The sequence below is a fragment of the Carettochelys insculpta genome, chromosome 1, assembly GCF_033958435.1.
Source record: "Carettochelys insculpta isolate YL-2023 chromosome 1, ASM3395843v1, whole genome shotgun sequence".
NCBI lineage: Eukaryota > Metazoa > Chordata > Testudines > Carettochelyidae > Carettochelys > Carettochelys insculpta.
Genome location: NC_134137.1, coordinates 292,523,384 through 292,545,651, shown reverse-complemented (window position 1 = coordinate 292,545,651; position 22,268 = coordinate 292,523,384). Strand labels below are relative to the sequence as shown.

Genomic DNA, 22,268 nt, shown 5'->3' with positions numbered 1-22,268 from the left:
GTCAGCCACAGGAGAAACACAGGGGTCACCCACAGGGCACATCTGAGGATTGGAGCTCAGCCTAATCCTTGGAAATATTAAGCATGACTGAAGACCACGGAAAATCCAAAAACAGACAGACAATTCTCACCCGGGACTCATTTTAAGGTAGTGAATAAAACATTCTTCAATGGATAATTGGGCAGCTGGACCAAGTACCATCTTTCCAGAACAAAGAAAACATACATCACTGAAAGGCTGGCTGGGTTTATGAGGAGGATGGGCAAGGGGCGTTGTATATGTTACAAATTGGCACAAATGATGCTGCTTCAGAAGACACTTAATAGATAACTGAGAGCTGAAGGAATGTATTGATGATCTTCCCCGGGATCTTCCACAAGCGAGATGGATAGTAGAAGATATTAGAGGGAGAACTAGTAAGTAGGTAACTGATGAGAAAGTAGAGTGCTTTGGTTTTGTGGAACACTGAGCCACCTTCTTTGGGGGCAAGGAGGATGTTTGGCATGTTCCATCTCCAACTCAACAGAAGAGGAGCCAATCTTCTGAATACCAGACAAGCTAGAGTATCATTGACAGCTTTCAACTAGCATTAACAGAGGAGGATGCAAAGGTAGTAAACACAGTACATATGCTTAAATATCAAACTCCAATTCAATGATGCACAACATAAAGAACCAAACACTAAGGCAAAGAACAGAAATTCTTGAATTGCCTATGTAACAATGCTAGAATTCTGGATAAAGAAAAAAGGCATTAGAAATAATCATTTACTAAAAAAAGCATGACAAAAGTGGCTTTGCTGAAACCAGGTGGGATGACACGTGACCAGAATGTGAAAGTCACAGATACAGCTTACTTGGAAAGAACTGGCAGAAAAGGACAAGTGAGTTTTAATGTTGCACTGACGATCCCATTCTCTGCTTCAGAATTACTGATTATTTAAACAAACACCACCAGGAATATCTATGGATCAATGTGCTAATGGATAAATCACGAGATTAGCATGGATGGTGGGCCTGCTCTAAATCACCAACTCAGACAACAGAACACAACAAGCAGCTCCTTAAGCTTTTATCTATAATGCAAAATGAAATCCCCCATTTTCCCACCTGGGAAACACATGCTAAAGATGTTAACTTTGGGATTTCCAACAATTATTTTTACCTTTCTAATGCAATAAATGTAGTAATTTTTAAGTTCTTTTAGATGCCTTTTTGATGGATAAAGATAAATTTAACTGACTAAAAACTGACAGTTGCATATGTGCAAACGATCACAATTTGCCATATACATACAGAATTTAAAACAAATCACCTATATTTGATATAGTCATTTTCCCAAATCTAAAAACAGGTATGTGAAAAATTGTGAATGTGTGAACATAAAATGTGAATGATGACTAGGAATTATTATAAATATGCTTTATAACAATGCCAAAGTTATGCTAGAAAGCATCTGATCAAAAAAGATCACAGTTAAGAGAGGAGACAAAAACATCAATTAAAATTAAAATGATGCACAGTAGTTCCTTGGGGTTGTGGGAAGGTTATGTTCCCACACACCTTCATGTAAGCTGAATCTTGCGTAAATTGGGGGGGGGGCATCTTTTTCCCCCCCAGGGGAAGCAGCAGAATCACCTGGAGCTCCTTTTAAAAGGTAAGTCCTGGGGCTGGGGGAGGAGGCAGTTGGAGAGGTTTAAGCCTGGCAGTGGGCTGAGGCCATGGAAGCGGGGCAGGGAGGTTAAGCCTGGAGTGGATTAGGGCTGGTGAGGGGGGAGTGGAGTTGAGCTGGAGCCATGTGCAGGGAGGCGGGGTTTGAACTGGGACGGGGTGGGGGGGTGTGAACCAGAGCCATGGGCAGAGGTGAGCCGGAGCCGCAAGCAGCAGTTGGTGAGCGGGAGCTGCATGTGGGGGGGTGGTGAGCTGGAGCTGGGGGGAGGGGGTTGAACCAGAGCCATGTGTGGGGGTGGTAAGCTGGGCTGTGGGGTAGTTTGAATCATGGGGGGTGGTGAGCTGGAGCCATGCACAGGGGGTAGGGAGCCAGGCCGTAGGGGACTTGAACCAGGGCTGTGGGAGAGGGAGTAGGGTTGAACTGGGGCCATGGGGGACCAGGGGGAGTGTTGAGCCAGGGTCAGGTGGCACAGGTTTTTTGAGTCGCACTTATGCGAGTTAAGTGCAACTCGAAATTGTGCATTTCGAAGGTTTACTGTATAACAAATGGATTGCTTGGTAAAGTTGTCTCATTTGAACAGCATGCTTTTTAACACCACCAAATCCAAGCACACGCATCATGTAAAAAAGAATTTAGTTCACACTTGTATAGTGGGGTCTTTATCCTGGAAAGCTGTGACTCTGAAAAGGGCTTGGAGAATACTATAGACAACCAATTATATTTGAGTTTCCAGTGCAATGCTGCAGCAAATTTCAGAGGGGAAGCCATGTTAGGTGTTTCAGCAAAACCAATGAAGAGTCCTGTGACACCTTAAAGGCACCTTAAAGAGCAAGATCTCATGCCCTGGAACATCTGACAAAGTCAGCAAAGAGTCTTTGAATATGTAAGTAGGAGACGATTAAGCAGGAGTAGGGAGGAACTCATACCATAATAAAATTATTTGTGTTCAGAAAGTGTCACCAGACTCCTTGTTGTTTTTGCTGAAACAGACTAGCACAACTACCTCTGAAATCTACTTACGGCACTAGTAATACAGTAAGCAGAACATGACATCCAGCTCTCAAGTCTATATTTCAAAAAAGGACTGTGAAAAATTGGAAAAGGTTCAGAAAAGACCTACAAAAACCAATCTGAGATCTGGAAAACATGCTTTCTAGTTACAGACTTAAGAAGTGCAATCTCTGCACTAGATACAGTATAAATTCTTCAGCCCCTAGGCAACAATGGAATTCTATCCCCAGCACTTACATAGGAATGAACTTTACTCAAAAAGTAAACTTATTGAAACCCCTGTCTGAGAGCAGGGCTGAGAGAAGGTGGCACTATATAAAAACCTCTCTATGAAATACTCCAGCTCTAACAATCTAGGTAGGAAGGAAGATTATTGCTGTTTCTATTTATACATATAGGCTGCATCTACACTATGAGATAAAGTTGAATTTAAGGCAGTTAGCTCGATATTACCACACGATTATCTTCACCGTAAAGACCTTTAGCTCAATTTTGGGTGCACTAATCTTGAGATTACAAAATTGCAGTTACCTGACACGTGTAGTGTCAAGCTTGAATTCAGAAGTTTGATTAAGGGCAACTGTGGAAGAGCCATGACTTAAAAGTAAATTTATTAGCCTCCAGAGATATCCCGTATGTGACACATAATGCCCCTCTCAGTGCTCCGTTCTGACCGGTGCTCTCCAGTAACAGGAAGACCATGAATTTCCAAGCAGAAGCAACGAGCCTCTGGCTGTGGTTTCATGTTTGTATGAGAGCCTGAGAAATGTCTTTTTCTTTCTTTCTTTGCTATTTGCACTGTGAGCACATCTACCCACTCAAATAGCCCCCGGAGAGAGAGTTTGTGGTTCTGTCTCTACACTTGTTATTTTTGAATGTGCTGCCTGGAGCCAGCTGCTGCCCCACTGCACCACATGGCAACAAGGCTGTGCTGGGGGTCATGCTTGCACAACACACTGACAAACTTCTCAGTGGTTTACATGTGTGTGTGAACCCCCTTCCCTCCCTCACAGGTGCCAGACAGTCCGGGTCTTTCCTGCACTCTGCTACATCACCTGGGTAGCCCCAAAACCAATAAAAGGATGTGCCTTCCCTTCGGTGCTGACCATGCTGCCAGGCAGCACCATGGTAGATTGCAAGAGTTTAGGGCTCCAAGGGTGGGAAAGATATTTGGGGGCTTGCTGCTGCTATGGGAAATTCTGCCCCAGCAGTTAAGATACCCATGGAGGACCTCCTCAACCGGCTGTCCTATGCTCCTAGCGTGACTTGCTGCTACTGGGGATGGGGCAGGGGAGGAGGAGTCTTCCCTGGCGTGGGTAGGACAACTTCCACTGGCCCTCCACTGAACCCCACCCATGCCCATACTGGGACTAGCTACTGCCTGGGAGAAGTCTCCCCTGGCAGCTTAGGGGTTACTGCCATCAGGGGAAATCTCCCCTCCAGCAGCTAAGATATATGGGCGCTTGCTGCTGCAATGGGGAAGTCTCTCCCAGCAGCTAAGATATTTGGGGAGGACCACCTCAACTGGCCCCACTGAACCCACCTCCCCCGGCCCTGGCAGGGCTTGCTGCTGCCGGGTGGTAGGGGGGAAGGACATCTACTCCAGCGGCGGAGATACTGGGGGTTTTGCTGCTGTTGGGAGTAAGTCTCTCCCACCGGCTATGATACACGGGCTACTTCGTGTAATACTTCAGCTACTGCAGCAATGATGCAGGTGGGACACTCAGTGGATGGCCAGTTCAGAACACAGTTGCCACACCCGTGTGGGCAATGTAATAAGTTAGGAAACCAAAAATTCTTTTTTCCTACACTTTTCTGTCCTCTCTCTTCTAACTTTAGAATACACAGTCACTGCACAGAAGCCTTACAGTGCACCAGACAGCCAAAGACTCTCCCCATCAGCAACTCTGTTTTCTGAAAAACTTTCCTATCTTCTCTTTTTCCATGCTTTTTGGGGTCCCTGTATTAGTTTCAATAAAGTCAAAAAACTTTCTTCTGAGACTTTTCTATCTTCTTTCTTGTAACTTTGAGGGTCCCTGTATTATTTCCAGGGATCAGCATATTTTCAGGGACTGGGAGGAGAATGAGGAAAATGCAATGTGGGACGATGACGTCAAAGACCAGCGAGCATACCCAGAATGCTATGCAGATGAGTGAACTGTGGGATAGGTTCCCACAATGCACTACTGAAGCATTCGATGTTAGCCAAATTGAATGTGGCAGCAATCAGTCGACTTTGTGAGGAGCACATGGGAAGTGAGGATGGTCATATTCAAACTTAAAAATTCCAGAATTACAAAATGGGTATTAATGAATTCGAATTTCTCTCGTAGTGTAGATGTAGCCATATTTAGGAGGCTCTCAGAGACAAGATAACACTGAATATAATATTGAGCTAAGCAAATAGATTTTGAATTATTTTAAAAGCCATCTAGTGATTTTCATGACAAAGGCCATTGCAGCACGAATAATGTCTTGAATCACTTATTTGAAGTCAATAAATCTTTAGCATCAGTTTTATACCCCAGAAAATTAGGTGTGAAATTAAAATAAAATTTCAAAAGAAGTGTTTTATGTACACGATCATATTTTTACTTCACCCAGACTGAAAAAGCAGTGGCTTTTTTCTTTTTTTTCCTCTTCTTTTTACATGGCAGCTATGATACTCCAGGTGTTCAAATGTTCTAATATTAACAAAATAGGAAGTGACTCATATCTAGGACGATAACACACTCAGATATTAAAATGCAAGGAAATAAACTAGTTTTCCAGAAACTAAATTTCAAAAAATAATCAAAACAAGTTTCAAAAGGAAAATACTAATTAAAAGCTTGAGCATATTTAGTGATCTGCTGAAGGAAAACAGGAAAACTGAAATAACTTTACAGTGAACATGAGAGAAATGAATAAAAAAACCTAAACAAACTCTTTGAGAATCTGATGTTTTTGAGATGAAGCTGTATAAATATAATGTGACTTGACATGTTTTAAGGTTAAAAGGATACTAAATCCTGTAGGTCTCATTTTTCGGTCCTCAAAAGTAACGAAGTTTGATGGGGAAAGTCACACTGGCTTTGTTTCTACTGTCATTCCTTTGTCTCCCCTACCCACCCTGAACTATAGTTTCTGTGCTAATAAATAAACCACCTATTCTTCAACTGCCATGATCAAACCAAATCTCAACTTCCAACCTGTGGCTTCTCTCTCCTGTATAAAATGCATGCATTTACATTTAAGTTCTTTTTGCTGAAGAATGTATCATAAATTTAGGTACCTTGTTTTTGTGTTTTCTTTCTTCTAAAACAAAACATGCACATTCTACTCCAAACAGGGACTGAGTGACCAAGGTGATATTTCGGATAAAAGACTCTGTGACAGACCTACCCCCAGCTTTATCAAAATTGGCTTATGAATATAAATAGGCATAACGTAAAGATGCTTTGAACAAAATGCCTCATGTAACCTATCAGTTTTAATGTTACAATCTGATAGAGCTCTATTTCTTAATTCTGTGCATGTATCGTTCTTGCATGTGAAGTTAGAAATATGGAGTGCACATCTGTTATAGTTTTAAATGGGCCAATGAGGGCCATTACAGGTGCCCCAACCCTGATGACTGGATGATCAACTTATCATCAACATCAACCATGGGCTCATCCATTTCCATCTTTCCCTGTCCAACGTGCAGAGGCTTAGTTTCTGTAAACTAGCTCCACACCAATCTACTGTATCATCTACCCATTCTCTGTAGAGTCTGCCTCACCTATTTGAGCCCTGCATTATGCCGAATATCGGGGTCTTCACTTTTTGCTCATCAATCATTCTGCAGATATGCCCAAATAACTGTGGCTTCCACTACACAACCTTCTGAAGTAGGTTCTCTTTCGGATGTATCTTCCTACATAGTTCCTCGGTGACCTTCTGCATTCATCTTAGTCTTAGGAAGATCAACTTAACTTATTAAACAGTCTTGTTTGTCCCCTAAGTCTAGAAGGTAGTTGGTGCTAGAAAGACATGTGACCATACCACCTGATACTGAAAGCCATTTTGATCCATTGTTTTTTCATGGGGGATGTGGGTTGAAAAACAAAGGTTTCCCACACTATGAGAAAGTCTGTTTAAGCAACTGAAAGCTACTGTTTTTCACATTCAGACTGCTTTGGAATCTGCATGATACCCCCTACAAAGAAAAAAAGAAGTATGAAAGGCTGTTGACCCAAATCAGATAAAAAGAACAGTTCTGTTTTGAAGATTTTACCTGATAGAACAGCTCTTTCGGATAACAATCTGGATGCAGTGAGTCTCTTAGGGAAATTAGAAATAGCTATGCATTTCCTTTTCATTCCATATTAGAAACTTAACTTCGATCTGTCTGTTTTCACTTATAACCACTTAAATCCTACTGTTCATGCTTACTAAAAACTGTTTTGTTTATGACCAAGCCCAGTGTAAATAATTATTACCTGGGAAAGGGCTACCACTGTGCATAACTCCCTTTCAGTGATAAAGGGGACTTACCCAACGAGCCCTCCCTACACAAAAGGTTTGCACAGAGACAGATTTATATGGGGTTTTGATCCCTTTTGGTTGTTGGTTTCCTGGGTGCTGTGCCTTAAAACTGCATCCTCCCACAGCTGAAGTAAATCAGTGTCTGCACTGCTCTGAAGGGGGTGGTAACCACAACTCTATGCCTTTGAAAAAGTGAATAAGGAAAAGTTATTTACTTGTTCCCATAACAAAAGAACTAGGGATCACAAAATGAAATTTCAAGAGGTAGGAGGTTTAAAACTAACAAAAGGAAGTTCTTCTTCACACAGCACATAGTACGCCTGTGGAACTCCTTGCCAGAGGAGGTTGTGAAGAACAAGACTTTAATGGGGTTAAAAAAGAACTAGATAAATTCATGGAGGTTAGGTACATCAATGGCTATTATCCAAGATAGGTAAGAATGGTGACCCTAGCATGTATGTCAGAGACTGGAAATGGATGTCAGGAGAGGGACTGCTTTCATGAATACCTGTTCTGTTCACTTCCTCTGGGGCATTAGGCACTGGGCTCTGTTGGAAGACAGCAGGATACCAGGCTAGGTGGACTTTGGAGTGATCCAGTGTGGCTGTTCTTAGGTTTGGGGAAGATCAGAGGATCTAACTCAGCAGGACAGAGTGGTGGGAAGCCTCAGAGAGCAAGAAGGCAGGTGTCAGCGGCATGATCAGCATGCTGGGAAACATTTCCAAGGGGTCTTTTATGACAGCACCCGATCACAGGCTCCATCCGCTTCATGAACACAAGTAGCTGTAAAACTGTGAGTTTTAGTGTGACCACTATAATAAGGAAATTCTTGTTTTTAACCAATTTCCCATAACAATAATTTAAGTGGCTCTTTTAATACTGACTAAACACAGTACTTTATAAACAAACTAATATGTAAACATATATATGTCATTTCACCCATCACTGAAATATAGGCAACTCTGGAGTTAATTCAATGGAATGTAATGCTCCACCAAACAAATTTAGTACAGGAAATAATGAATACATTCGCAAGCTGAACATGCACTGAGTATTTCAAGACACAGAATGTGAGTGGGAATTTGGTCATGATTTACAGTCCTCCTCTTGCACATGCGTGCACACACACACGTACACACACCAGAGATCTATAACAACTATTAATGTTTAGAACCAGCTCCAAAACTCAGTTTCTCCAGCAGTACAGTCCCTCATTCAGTAAGGATTCAGAGGAAAAATTCTATACACACAGACACTGATGCTTATTTCTGTATTTCCCAGGTGTTTCACTGTATTTCTGCCAGAATTAAGTGACAAGCATCAATCTGAATGAACTATCAAACTACTTGGTTCTGAAGATACATTAAAATGACATAAGGGATACACTCAAATTTTTTGTATTCAATTGAACAAAGAATAACTAATACCTAGATATTGTAACTTTTCTACAATGCTTCACAGCCCTCTTTAATGGGGAAACAGTGATTGTTAACCACTGAATTATTTCCTGGAGTTTTAAACCGGCCAACCATGACTTAAACAACAGCTAAATTTACAATCTTAATGATTCTAATATTTCTGGGATGAAGTGTAAAATTATGTAAAAATAAAAATTCTCAAACCCACACCTCCCATACCCAAGCCTCTTTGTTGACTTTTTGTTACCACAAGCTCCTCCTCTTCATCCCCAAGGCACCCATGATCTCGTCCTACATACACTGATGTTGTTTCTCCTATTCCCATTTCAGTTCCCTTACTCCATTCACATTAATACTTTTTTAGACCCCACACCTTTCAACATGCGTCTGGGTTCCTGCCTGGTGTTGCAAGCCCCTGGGTTCCTGCCATCTCCCCCATCCTCTCTCCAAATCCTTCCATAAAACTAATTTCCCAGTAATACTTTCTACTTTCTCCTTACCAGTAATTCCCCGTGCTGTCTCTTCCCTTTCCTGTCTTGTGTTTTGTCTACCTCGGGATCTCAGAAATACAACCCCTAAAGAACAAACTATGGCCTCAGTCCTGGAATTTGATCCATGCAGACACACAGCTTCATGAATGTAACTAAGTTTGAAAACTCTTGGAATAATTATTTGCTGTTCGGAAGCTACCTGCTATTCTGGCCTCTGGTACCACACCAAAATTTTACTTCAAAGCCTCAAGGTCTGATCTCATGAGCACTCCATAACATAATTATTTTACTTGCTCAGTTCTTTAACTTTCAGGGAAAAAAAAAGACAGATAGGGATCTCTAGTCCTAGAAATGTTACTAGCAAACTTGATCACATTAGTCAGTGCTTAATATATATATTCCCCTGTTTTATTTCTTAACTCACTAGCTGTAAGTGGAGTCACTTCAGAATCTATTAGGCAGGCAACGTATTACAAGTTACATGATTTTTTTTATTTTTAAATGGGCAACATACACCATAGAACCATTAGCTTGCCTTTGTTTAACAAAGCAGTTCTATATGCTAGTGCTAGTCTCTTGAGCAATAAACAATTGCAACTGAGACATGCAATAAGTCTGTAACCCTTTCTTTAAGCATTTGTATGCGCGCACTGTGTTTTTTTTTAAAAGGACAACTTAAATTAGATCCTGTAGAACCACATTTTTCCCTGTACAGGAAACATCTTGTTGTTTAAGGTTTTCATTGTATTTAACTGCTGCCTTCAAAAAGTTCCATAAAGCATTCATCAGCATAATTTATATGTAATTTTATTCAGTGGAAAAAAAGAGCTCTCATGCATGTTGGTTCATGCAGGCACAAGAAAGGAAGCCTACTAATCTAACAGATGGGCAAAAAGTACTGACAATGCTTCTTTATATGACAAAACAACCAAAAACCCCTGAGTAACTCCTTAAAATACAGGAATCTTTCTTGTTTTAAACCAAGCATTTGCTTTACGTCTTTCTTAGCCATAAAAGTGAGAATAAAACTTAAAAGGAAAAAGAGTCACAAATATGGATCAGGTCAAGCTAAGCGACTGTGATGAATGCTTTCCAATAGTAAGTCTGAACATGAGCGATTAAGCGTGTAAGATCTTGATAAGGGCAGGGTACCTTCTTGAAGTAAAACTGCCTATAGGTGTCCATTAACATTAGCAATTATATTAAGGTTGTACAAAGTGATAACAGAACACTGAGATGAATATTTATTTTAGAGTGAAGAATAGATATTCAGAATTGATTTGACACAGGAAAAAAGAATCTAAGAATATGGTGGTGTTTTTTCCTTACACTTTAAAAATAAAATACATTTCAGTGAACTGGTCTGATTATAGAAGACATTTTGCCTTGGATCACAATATCCTTAAGGGTGACAAATTAAAATAACCAGAGCTCAGCAGGGGATATGCCACTATAAATGTGACTAGTAAAGATAGCCTACAGAAGGTTAACTAATATTTTTTAAGTATGTGGGTTCTATTACAGAGATGAGAAATATGAAATTGTCTCTACAATGCACCTAGAGAAGGATAAATGCATCATTTAATTTTGATAATCTTGTACTGTGTTGCTGATATCAAACACACATTGCAGAATATTTACTTTTTCCCCATTATACATTAGAAATATTGACTCTTTCAAAATATCAAAATGGTAATTATTGACAGCTAGGTTCAAATTATAGCAAAAACAAGTCTAAGTGGAAGACAAACACTAATAGTCATGTGAAAAAATATTTCTCATTATTGACGCTACATTGATTTTTAAAACAGTGGGTTTGAATGAAAAGAAAATTTACTGTTAAAATATAACAATCAAAAAAGTTAGGTGAGTTTCCTGAGAATAGAAAAGGTTCAGAATATTAGGAGACAACTGCAAAAATGTTTTTTAAAATGATGGACAGCAAAATAATATAGAAAAGGAGTGAAAAATACTCCTCCATTCACTCAGCTGGGAAACAAAAAAAGTTAACTATTGTAATCCTCCTTTTCCGGCCCCCAAGTTCTCTCGTCTTCCAGTGTAAGCCAGAGCTTCTCATAAAAGGAAAAAGTACGCCCGAACATTTTAATGGGGAGAAGATCTCAGTGGGGTCCACCCACAACTATGCATGGAGCCAAGGGCACGGCTTTGCCCAAAGGAGGTTCGACTCCAAAGGAAGACAGCAGGCATTGTTCTTGGCAGCGGCAGCAGCAGCGTCTCCACTCACACAACCTTGCCTCATTGTCCTCTCGAGCACCAGGGAGGAAAAAACCGTCCCTTGGAGTCGTTGTCAGCGGAAAAGATCCCCAGCCCCGATCGACGCGCTAAGGAAGCGCTTGCAAGCCAGAGGGCGCAGGCAGGGAGCACACAAGCAGACCCGAGCCCGTCCGGGGACAGGAGCGCCGCGCTATTGGTTACCGTACCCTTCCATAAGCAACTTTCCCAGCTGCGGGTCGCCCGCCCAACGAGGGGAATGTAACTTCCCAGGGAAAGGAGACGGCCAACGGCAGCCGAAGAGCGCGAGCTGCAGCCCCACTCGCCCAGGATACACTAGGGGCTTCTCGACACACACGCAGCCCCCCACTCGCTGCACTTGCTAACGGGGGGCGCCCGATAAGGAACGGGAGTCCCATCACGCGGCTCGGCCTCGGGGGCTGGCAGGCGGCGATTCGCAGGAGGGAGCGAAGTCACCAGCCCCTACACACATATCCCCGCCCCCCGAAACATTCCCCTCTTTCCCCATGGCACCTACCGGCTGCGTTCATGGTGCCAAGCCACGCGCCTCTTCGGGCTCCTCCTCGCCCCTTAAGCCATAGCCCCCCGCAGAGCCGAGGAGGACAAGCCCATTGTGCCGCCGCGCTACTGCCGCAAACCGCCCCCCGGCCGCTCCTCCATCAGCTCCCGCAGCTCCTCTCCGACTGACTGAGCCAGCCACCGCAGCAGCGCCCTGCGAGGCTAGCTGGATGGAGCAGCGCGCTCTAGTGGCCGCGAGACGCCGACGCGCGATCCCCGGCAAAAGTTCCAAAGGCCGCGGTGTCTCCGGCCGCCCCCAGCATCAGGGAACCCAAAGGGCTCCACCAATCAGCGCCTCTCAGCCTAGCGCCCCCCCCTTCCCGGAAGCGGGCGCCCGCGCAGGCTGCTGGGAGTTGTAGTTTTACCTGACCGTGGGCTCGGCCGGGTGGGGTGGCACTGCCGGAGGCTGGGCGGACTCAGTTTCCCACAGTGCCCGGGGCGGGTGTCATGGCGAAGGATGACACCGGAGTTTGATGAAGAAGTGGTGTTTGAGGTGGGTGCGAGGCGGTTCCCGGGGCCGGGTCGTGCTCACCGGGGCCGGGCCTCTGGGGTGCGGGCCGCCCAGGGATGAGCAGATCCGGCTCGCCGGGCTGGAGTGCCCCGTGTCCGTGTGTGGTACGACCGGGGCACGCCGGTCTGTGCCTGGGGGGGATGGGCTGGGGCTTGCGCACGGGGAACCAGGTGTAATGAAGCTCTGGGAGGCTGAGAGGGGTTTGGTGAAGCAGAGCGCCTTTGTCTTGCATTGTGTATGGGCGCGATTGTTCCAGAGCTCCTCGTTAGTATAGTGGTAAGTATCCCCGCTTGTCACGCGGGAGACCGGGGTTCGATTCCCTGACGGGGAGGGAGCAGAGATTTTAGAGAGGAGGGATGGCTCAGTGGTTCGATCACTGGCCGCCTAAACCCAGGATTGTGAGCACAGTCCTTGAGGGAGGACGGGGGAGCCTTTTAGGGATCTGGGGTCAATAGATTTAAAACAACAAAAAAGGGGGAGGATGTTTGGTCCTGCCAAGAGAGCAGTGGATTGAACTCAATGACCTCGTGGGTCACTTTCAACTCTATGAGGTGTGTATCACCACGTATTTTTATTTTATATCTTATTTGTGTTAGGCCCAGTGTTACCTCCTATCTGGAGTTGAGCAGCTGTAAGTCTCCCATTTGGAAAACAACTGAACTCCATGCAATTGGCTAAGGAGCACAGCTCTTATCTACCATAATCTACCATAATGAAAGGTGCCTTGGAGATAGCTAACTGAATAGATTCAGAATGCAGAATCATAAGAGAGACAGCAGGAATTTTCAGGCAGAGCTGAGGTCTTAATCTGCACAAAAGGCTTTGGTAGCAAAATAGTTGGAGAAGATTGGGAACTTGAACTGCAGCAGATGAAGGCAGAGAGAAATCCTTCATCTCTTCTGAACATGGTATCACTTTTTAACTATGAAGTTGAACAGCTTGTGTGTAGGATTGCAAGTGTGCAGTTATTCTCTTGTTTGGTGCTAATATGCTTTTTGTGTACTTTGATAATGTAAAAAAGTACTGTAAAATACTATTTAAAATTAAACATCAGTATATGGTCAGGCTGATCTTTGGACGTTGTGCTCAGTCAATTTTAGTTATGAAAAAAGTATGTGTATTTGTAATGATGGTAATCATCCTTAGGCTTGATTCAGTGGGACTAAGCATGTATGTGTTTATATTGACTTCAGTGAATTGTAGGATCAGGAACTTACTCTCTTTGTATAATCCTATTTATAAACCTACACAGTGCTTGGGAAAGTGCACATGTAAATACTGCATGCATATAATTTCTACGTGAGGGCTTCTTAACTTTAAAAAAAAAACCAAAAACCTACACATCCACCCCTAAATATGCTATTAAAATCTCTATGGCTCACTGTTTTTATGCACCTTTTATAAAATGTTTTATAAAAGGCAGGACTGGCATTAGGAGTTGCCGAGCAGGGTAGTTGCCCTGGGCCTCTGCAAAGCTAAATTGCTCAGGCTTCATACCCAGAGGGAGTGTTCTTTGGCTTTCTGCTTTGGACTGAGTTTAATGCCAGCCCCACTGGCAGACAACTTTAAACCTGACCTGCTCATGGCCCCCCATAGGACCTCAGAACCCTTGTAGACGACTGCTAGTCTACATTGTGGCCTGAAGACTACTGTCTTTTCTACATTTTGTAATATTTGTAGAATTTTGTATAAAATTTCTAGAAATTTTCATAACTGCATGTTGTGTTCATTAATTTTGTTAAGATACCTTGTGTGCCCCTCATGTATTCATAAGGCAGTGTTTAAATATACTGGATGCATTTCAATGGCAAAAGCAATAGCTAAATATTCTAGCATATACACTTAAGTCTGTGAACCTGAGACCTGTTCAGTGCCAACTGGCAAAGGGTTCTTTCTTCTGAAACAACAACTTCTGGCAAGCCTGACAAACTCTCTGCACCTGGCATTGTACTTATCCATAAATGATGTTATGTTGATCTTAAGGGAAGCCAGGATCATGCTGATCATTAATATTGGTGTGACATGCAAGTACAGATAATAGGTAAAAATTTGTGTTTGTAAGGAAAATACGTTCTTAAAATCTTGATCAAGGCAGGGTTGACAGACAGGTTTCTGAAGACAAAGGATGTATAGTCACCTGCCTGCTTCAGTTCACGTGTAAATTAAGGATTGTGAGCCAACACAATGGAAAACCAGTTTGCACACACAATCAATATGAGGATGTCTGCACACTAGAGAATAAACTGCTGGGAGGCTTGTCCAGACTTTGGGGACCAGAAATGAGTTTTGGGGGATCTGAGGAGACTGCAAAAGAACCTCTTTCTTTCACTGTGAAAGTAATAGGACAGCCCTTTTGCCTTCCATATAAGAGGGATCTGGCCATGTTGGCTGGAGATGCTGGGAGGTGAGACAGACTACTGTAAACACGGGTTTATCTTGTTAATTTTCAGCATTACAGGGCATGTTATAGTTTTGTGTTACATATAACCTTTCTGTTTGCGTTATTATCCTTACTATCTCTTGAATCTTAGCCTTTGATAATAAACTTATGATTATTTTTACTTTAAATATTCCTCAGCGTTGTGATGTCATGCAGGAATTGATAACTCAGTTGAATCAGCCAAGCTAGTGTGTGCTTTGTCCCCCAAAGATATCAAATCTGGTATTTCTGTGAGTAGCAAGTGATGAGCTGTATACCACAAAGGAATGCTTCAATGAGGATTGAGGACTAGAGTGTGCCTGCTGTTAAGCTGCAAAGTAAAGTGTGAGCTGGCAAGTCCCTAAGATGTTTAATAGTAACAGAGAGGGAGCCGTGCTAGTCTATATACTATCAAAACAAAAAAGCAGTCTAGTAGCACTTTAAAGACTAACAAAATAATTTATTAGGTGAGCTTTCGTGGGACAGACCCACTTCTTCAGACCATAGCTATAGCCATTTTTCTGACTTGTCAACCTTGATTACTGTTTGTGGTTCTCTGTGCCTTAAATATTGAGTCTGTTCTGGTCTGGCTATGGTCTGAAGAAGTGGGTCTGTCCCACGAAAGCTCACCTAATGAACTATTTTGTTAGTCTTTAAAGTGCTACTTGACTACTTTCCTAAGATGTTTGTTTGACTGGTGGTATAGTAGTTGTTAAGCACCATTAGGTATCAGTCTTGCTGGGAAGCAGGCAGGTAACAAAGTGACTCCCAATCCTGGGCGCCTTGAGAAAATGTCACAAGCTTACACTTACATTTGCACTTGTATATAGACAATGTCTACAATTTTTTTTAAAAGAAAATGAATTATTTAAATCCCTGTAGTTACTGGTTTCTGGAGCATGGAATAAACCTACTATATGAGGAACTCGTATCAGGCATTGGAGGTGCTAAATGTTCTAACACAGATAGGTCCTGAATTACGAACGGGTTACATTGTGAACACCTGTTCATAACTTGATTTGGTCGTAAGTCGGAAATACCTTATACAGGTAGGTATCAACTGCCCACTACCAGTAATGTTTATAATATTAATTCACTAGCACTCCAAATGTAACAAAGCACCTACAAAACAACAACATGCCATGACCCCTTCATATTGTGTCACTATCACTATTTTCTGTTCTGAATCAATAGCTTTTCTCTTTCTTTTCGCACCACCCTTATCACTAGCACTTTTCCTGTTACTTGCCATGATGGTCACAAGCAAACACAGAAAATACTTAAGGGCAAAATATATGAGGGAAGGAAACATAAACACGCTGCCCAACCTCAGACATGCAAACACAATATGCTACTGAGAACCAAAAGAAAACGAAGAGGGAGGGAAACATGTTGGCTGCTGCCATGACTGCGTGACAAATTTAAATTTGTCAGTCTGCTGCTAAGAGGAAGGGTCATTTCACAGATCATTAACTGATTAAAATATAGGAAAATGGATATAGGAGTAAATGATCAGTTTTCACAATGGAGAGATGCATTGAACTCTGCTGTTCAACATATTTATGAATGATATGGGAAAGAAGGTGAATAGTGAAGTAGTAAAATTTACAGATGATACATAATTACTGAAAATAGTTAAATGCATAATTGACTGCAAAAAGGTACAAAGAGATACCATAAAAAGTCAGACTGTGTAACAAAATGATGGATGAAACTTAATAGGTACAACATAATGTACATGGGGAAAAATAATCCCAACTCTAAATACAAGTGGTGGATTCTATATTAGTGTTGCCTCTTAAGATAGAGATATTGGAGTCATTATGGATAATTCCCTGAAAATATCTGTTCAGTGTGCAGCAGCAATCCAAAAAAATCTAACCGTGTTCGGAACGCTTAGGAAATGAATAGTTGGAAAAATTATAACGTCACTAGATAAATCCACGCTATGCCTGCAGCTTGAATACTGTGCATGGTTCTGACTCCCCCCCTCTGCCCACTTCCAAAAAGTTATATTAGAATTGGAAAAGGTACTGAGAAGGGCAAAGCTGTTCCATCTATTGGATGATTTGCAGTGGTCTCCCTAGCCCCCATCTTTTGGGGATGGCCTGCGCCTCATGGAGATAAGGGGCGTGGGTGGCATGGGGGCAGGCAGCAGTGTGACCAGCACTGCTCTGCTTCCCACATCTGGGGATACGGGGCCTGAGCAGTGTTACTACAGCTTGTTTGTTTTTCTTTATACACAAATCTTTATTTCTCCCAGCCTCTTATCTCCAACTTTCTCCTTCAGCAAGTTCAATGAAAGCATGTTAGCTTGTAGTTTTAATTTGTTTAAAAAATAGTATCCCAGCGTTCAGTATGTTTTACAAATAATAAATTAAATTAACTGTGGGAGTATAAGCTATGTAGAACATGGTGGTACCCCAGAAAGCACCCAGTAGTTTTGCCATGTTACAGAATTTCCATCTGCTACTATTGGTTTATTGCTCTCTGCCAGTAAGTCATTGAAAGAGGTGATTTTTCTGTATTTCAGCTTTGAGAATTTCAGTTTTCAGAGTGCAATCTTTGATACATGATGTGTGAAGGTAAATTTTTAGGAACATCCGGGGAGAAAAATACTTTCACTGTTTAAAAAAGTGTGGCTTTTCTTTGAACGACTTTATTGCTTTAAAAGCCCTGTGTGTTAAAAAGTCAGAATTTAGAATGGATATAACACTCCTTGGGTTGTTCTGAAGAAAAACGGCCTTGATTTGAGCGAATTATGAGCCTTTGAAAAATGTTGCAATGTGCATAATGAGGAATTATTCACAATATACACCAGTATGGCTCATTGTGGCACTCTGTACCTCAAAGCAGCACACTGGAGCCTCTATATTCATGAATATCGTATAATTATGACATGTTTCTTACCAAGAACAGCTTGTGAGTTATTATTTTAAATATCTTGTGCAGTTGAACATTAGCTTCCTGTTGGATTGTATATCCTATTGTTGCATGTGAAGTTACGAAGTTTTGCTATGTGCTTTACTGAAATATGTTGTGAGATTGGGAACACCCACAATCAGCCTTTTAGGTACAACAGTGGAGTAGCTCAGATGCACTCACTAAAGACCAAAGACTAAAGGGGATTGATCCATCCCAGAAGACTTCTCATAGAGAACATGTAGACAGTGAGGGCTGCCCGATTCTCACATCAAAAGATCTTTCCAGCAATCTGGAAGAAACTATACATGGCATGTGACATTATGGTTTGGCTTCACTACCCACCCACAATTCAACACCTGGAAACACATCCGGAGCATGAAGACTTTGAACTGGGAAGTATGGTCTCAGGCTTGAAAGCTGTTCCAGCCTGTGTATGGAAGACCTATACCATCTGTCAGGATGAGACACTGCTTTATGCAAATCTTGTTTAGTTTGTAAAACTCAGTGTGAGAATCTTTTTATTGCTTAGGTAACCATATGTAATGTCTATGCCTGTCAGATGTAATAACTTAAAATGGCAATATTTCCACTAGTCTCTTCCATTCGTGTTTGGATTTTTTTCCATCCATGGTCAGAATAATTTTTTTTATGTGCACCGAGGTATGTGTGAATATGCATCATCAATAGCAACCTAAAGCCTAGTTGTGAGTTCTCTGCTAATTAGCTGAGTGTCATTTAAATTTCCCCTGAGTGGCCACACAAGCACACATCTTAAAGGGAACACTGCTTAAAATCTATCTTTCTGTAGTTCACAGACCTGCTGTATATTGTGCCTTGAATGGTGTAGTTTGGTAAAAGTGCTTGGGAAATCTCAGCTCAGTTTATAAAGGCTAGCATGTGTCCTGTCTACATGGAATAAGGGATGGACCGGGTAAGAAATGTACACTGGTCATTTTTCTGACCAGGTCAAGATGGTACAGTTCTGGGGTATAAGGCTGGGAAAGTGCATGAAATTGGCTGGCACATCTGTGTTATTGGTTCATGAGTGGCTGGGAGAAACATTTATATAACCTAGCTGGATGTTTCTGTATGTGTAAGTACAGTAGGGATGTAAAATCCTGGTTAATTGGTTAACTGGTTAAATGATAGGCTAACCTACCATTTAACCTGTTAATGAATTAAAGGGGGGCTGCTGGGGAGGTAATGAAACTGGTGAACCATTAATATCCCTAAAGCGCCGTACCTGCGAGAGTTTTGTAGCTTGTCAGAGTATCACAGTATGAGAGTAGTACATAGGCTGATGTGTGAGAGAGGGCTCAGAAATCATACAGTTTAGTTTTCATCCAGGGGACTCTATCACACTGATTTAGCCGAGTAGTGAAATATATTGCTGTGACTTAATAGGGACAGATATGGCTGAAGTCGGGATCCTTGCATGTTTTGTAAAGCATAGAAGGCATCTGCTCTTTGTAAGGTTTCGAGGGATTCCTCAGATTTTTAGAATGAGGCACGATCTTGTTATTCACGTGAGATATAAGGAAAAGGATATTTTAGTGTGGTCTATCTTCATTGATTTAGGGAAGAAGGGTGATTTTGAAAACGGGGCTTCCTTTTGGAGGAATCCATCTACTTGGCTATTTTACATTTCAAAAGCATCACTTTCGACACAGCAAGTGGCTGTCATTATGCAAATAAGACATTGAATATTCATATCAGCACGTCATTAGCGTTTTCGATCGACCATGTTTGCCTGCCCCTTCTGAAAGGGAGAGGCAGTATAGACATGGCTGTGGTGAATTTTCCAAATTCTCATCACTTGCTTAGTCAACAACACTTTTTATCAACACACTCAGGTAATGCCCATTGAAAATTATTACCCCTCCTAATTCCAGTGTGCTAGAACAGTTGCTTTTGCTTTTGTTTTTTCAAAAAAACAAGTCCAAATTTTTTACTACTGTGTGGAAAGTGTGCACTACCCTTCTCATTCAAAAACATTTGAATGTATGAATCCAAAAAATTTCAGTTCTCTTTTTGACGGAAACCAAATCTAGAAATCTTCAGCGAGACAAAAAGGTCTCAGAAGGGTATAAGGAATGGAAAAGTGGTTGGTATGCAACATTCTCACAATTTTAACAATAGCAGCTGAGAACACACTAGCTGTAATAGTCTTATGCTGTCATAGACTCTTGGAAGTGTAGGACTGTTAGAACACCAAATACTTGATAGAATAAGGAAGTGATAGTTCCTGCTCTTGTTGCATTTTACACACCCATTGCAAGATGTCACTTGCAAAATAAAGCCAAGTTAAAATTTACAGTTCTGTCAAAAATGTTTTACCTACCATTCTCACAAGCAGCATCTACGATTAGTATAATTGAAAGAAGGGAAAAATGACTTTTCTCAAATTTTGTTTACTTAGGCTGGGTCTACACGAGCACCCCCCAATGAGACACTTCAGGATATGCTAATGAGGTGCTGCAATGAATATGCAGCATCTCATTAGCATAATGACAGCTGCAGCACTTTGAAAGTGCCGCTTTCGATCACGTGTGGCTTCGCTACACAGGGTTCTTTTCGGAAGGACCCCGCACACTTTGAAATCCCCTTATTCCTATAACCAAGTAGGAACTTTACGGTGTAAATCAGGCCTTAATCATAGTAATGGAATTGTCCCTCTAACGTGTTTTGCTTAATGGTGAAATAGATAACAATGTAGAGAATTAATTGATTGTTGGGATTCAGAGTTAATACAAACAGAGATGGATAGCAGGTCTTTAGTTAGAGCTATTGTTTAAAGCCATCTGCAGACTCGGAAGGTGTTAGCTTGAGTTAGACCAGAGGTTCTCAAAATTTTTGTTCTGTGGCCCACCCTGCTCAATACAAATCTTTCTGTGGACCACCAGTCAAACACCCATGATGACAAAATGCCTTAGCTTATCTCTAAATACCTTAAATACTAGGAACAGAGAGAAAGCCATGCTAGTCTATATACTATCAAAACAAAAAAGCAGTCTAGTAGCACTTTAAAGACTAACAAAATAATTTATTGGGTGAGCTTTCGTGGGACAGGCCCACTTCTTCAGACTATAGCCATACCAGAACAGACTCAATGGTTAAGGCATAGAGAACCAAAACAGTAATTGAGGTTGACAAATCATTTCTTTCTGATTTTTTTTCTGATTTGTCAACCTCGATTACTGTTTTAGTTCTCTATGCCTTAAATATTGAGTCTGTTCTGCTCTGGCTATGGTCTGAAGAAGTGGGCCTGTCTCACGAAAGCTCACTTAATAAATTATTTTGTTAGTGTTTAAAGTGCTACTATACTGCTTTTTTGTTTTGATCTTAAATACTAAACTATTCATAGAAGGCTGCTGGAGCTATAACATAAGGGGGCCTATATAATTGATAAGAAAGGAAATATTAATAATCAAAATAATTAAACAGATTAAGTGCTTTAACTTTATCATGTTAGTTTACCAAACTTTAAATAAATTAAATAAATTTTAAATAAAGTAAAGTATGAATTTATGTTAAAAAAAAAAAAAAAAAAGGCTTCAATGTGGTCTTTATTTATAGCAGGGGAGAGGAATCTTTTTTTGAGTTGAGGGGGCACTGATGTACAGAAAAGTCAGTTGGGAGCTACACGCATAAAAGGCACCAAAAAAAACCCAGCTTTCACTGATGTAGCCCCCAGCTGAGATATCTCAGGCCTGTGATGCTCCAGCCCAATGAGGGGGTTGCGGGGAGGGGAGAGGAGGCATAGATGACCAAGCTTCAGGGCTTTCCACAGGCCAGATTAACTCTTTGGGGTCCTGGGGGTTACTAGATTTTGAGAGCCCTCCCCCCACTGGCTCTAGGGTGGGGCCAAAGATGAGCTGCACTCTGTTGGAAGGGGCTTCCATGGAGCAGGGTAAAGATGGGAAGTGAGGATGAAGGTCTGGGTGGGAGGTAGGGTGCTAGAGCAGGCTGGGAGAGGAGGTCTGGCCAGGACAGATGGTGTAGAAGCAAGCTAAAGGTGGGGCATCTGGAAGGGTGGGAGGGTGCAGGAGTGAGTTTGGGGTGAGGTGTCTGGCCAGGAGGAAGGATTCAGGAGAGAACTGAGGATGGGAGGTCTGGAAGGCAGTGGGCTCAGCAGTAGACGTCTTCCCAGGAGAGTGGGTGCAGGAGCCGGGTGGGGGCAGGATATCTGACCGGGGGAGGGTGAAGTAGCAAGGGAGAGTGCAGACTCTGGCCAGGAAGGAGGATGAAGGAGTAAGGGAGGGTGCACGAGCAGGCTGGGAGTACAGTGTCTGGATGGGGGAGGGAGGGGAGGAGGTGCAGGAGCAGATGCTGAGTGGGAGAGGGGTGCATGAGCTGACTGGTCCTGGGAGAGCTGGGCAGGAGGCAGGGTTCAAGAGCTGACTGGCAGTAGGAGAGCTGGGCGGTGGGGGGGGGTACATGATGGGGATGGGGGTTCAGGATCTGGTTATGAGGGGTATGAGGGAGGCGCTTACTTGACTCCA

At 42.2% G+C, this 22,268-nt stretch overlaps 2 protein-coding genes and 1 non-coding gene across 4 annotated transcripts in view; 2 read left to right on the top strand and 1 right to left on the bottom strand.

The window, feature by feature from the left end:
• FGD6 (FYVE, RhoGEF and PH domain containing 6) overlaps positions 1–11,992 on the bottom strand; it is a 131,722-nt gene extending 119,730 nt beyond the window's left edge. Inside the window, exon 1 of the mRNA XM_075011715.1 lies at positions 11,871–11,992. Within this exon, the coding sequence (XP_074867816.1) occupies positions 11,871–11,883 (13 nt within the window). The 5' untranslated portion in view covers positions 11,884–11,992. The remainder of the gene's footprint in view (positions 1–11,870) is intronic.
• A 323-nt stretch (positions 11,993–12,315) lies between these two features.
• Positions 12,316–22,268, top strand: part of VEZT (vezatin, adherens junctions transmembrane protein) — a 106,333-nt gene continuing 96,380 nt past the window's right edge. For both annotated transcript variants that reach the window (XM_075011705.1, XM_075011695.1), the window contains exon 1: positions 12,316–12,404. In XM_075011705.1, coding sequence (XP_074867806.1) covers positions 12,369–12,404 — 36 coding nt within the window. In that variant the 5' untranslated portion in view covers positions 12,316–12,368. The remainder of the gene's footprint in view (positions 12,405–22,268) is intronic.
• TRNAD-GUC (transfer RNA aspartic acid (anticodon GUC)) lies at positions 12,682–12,753 on the top strand. The gene has a single exon. It is a non-coding gene; the product is annotated as a tRNA-Asp (tRNA).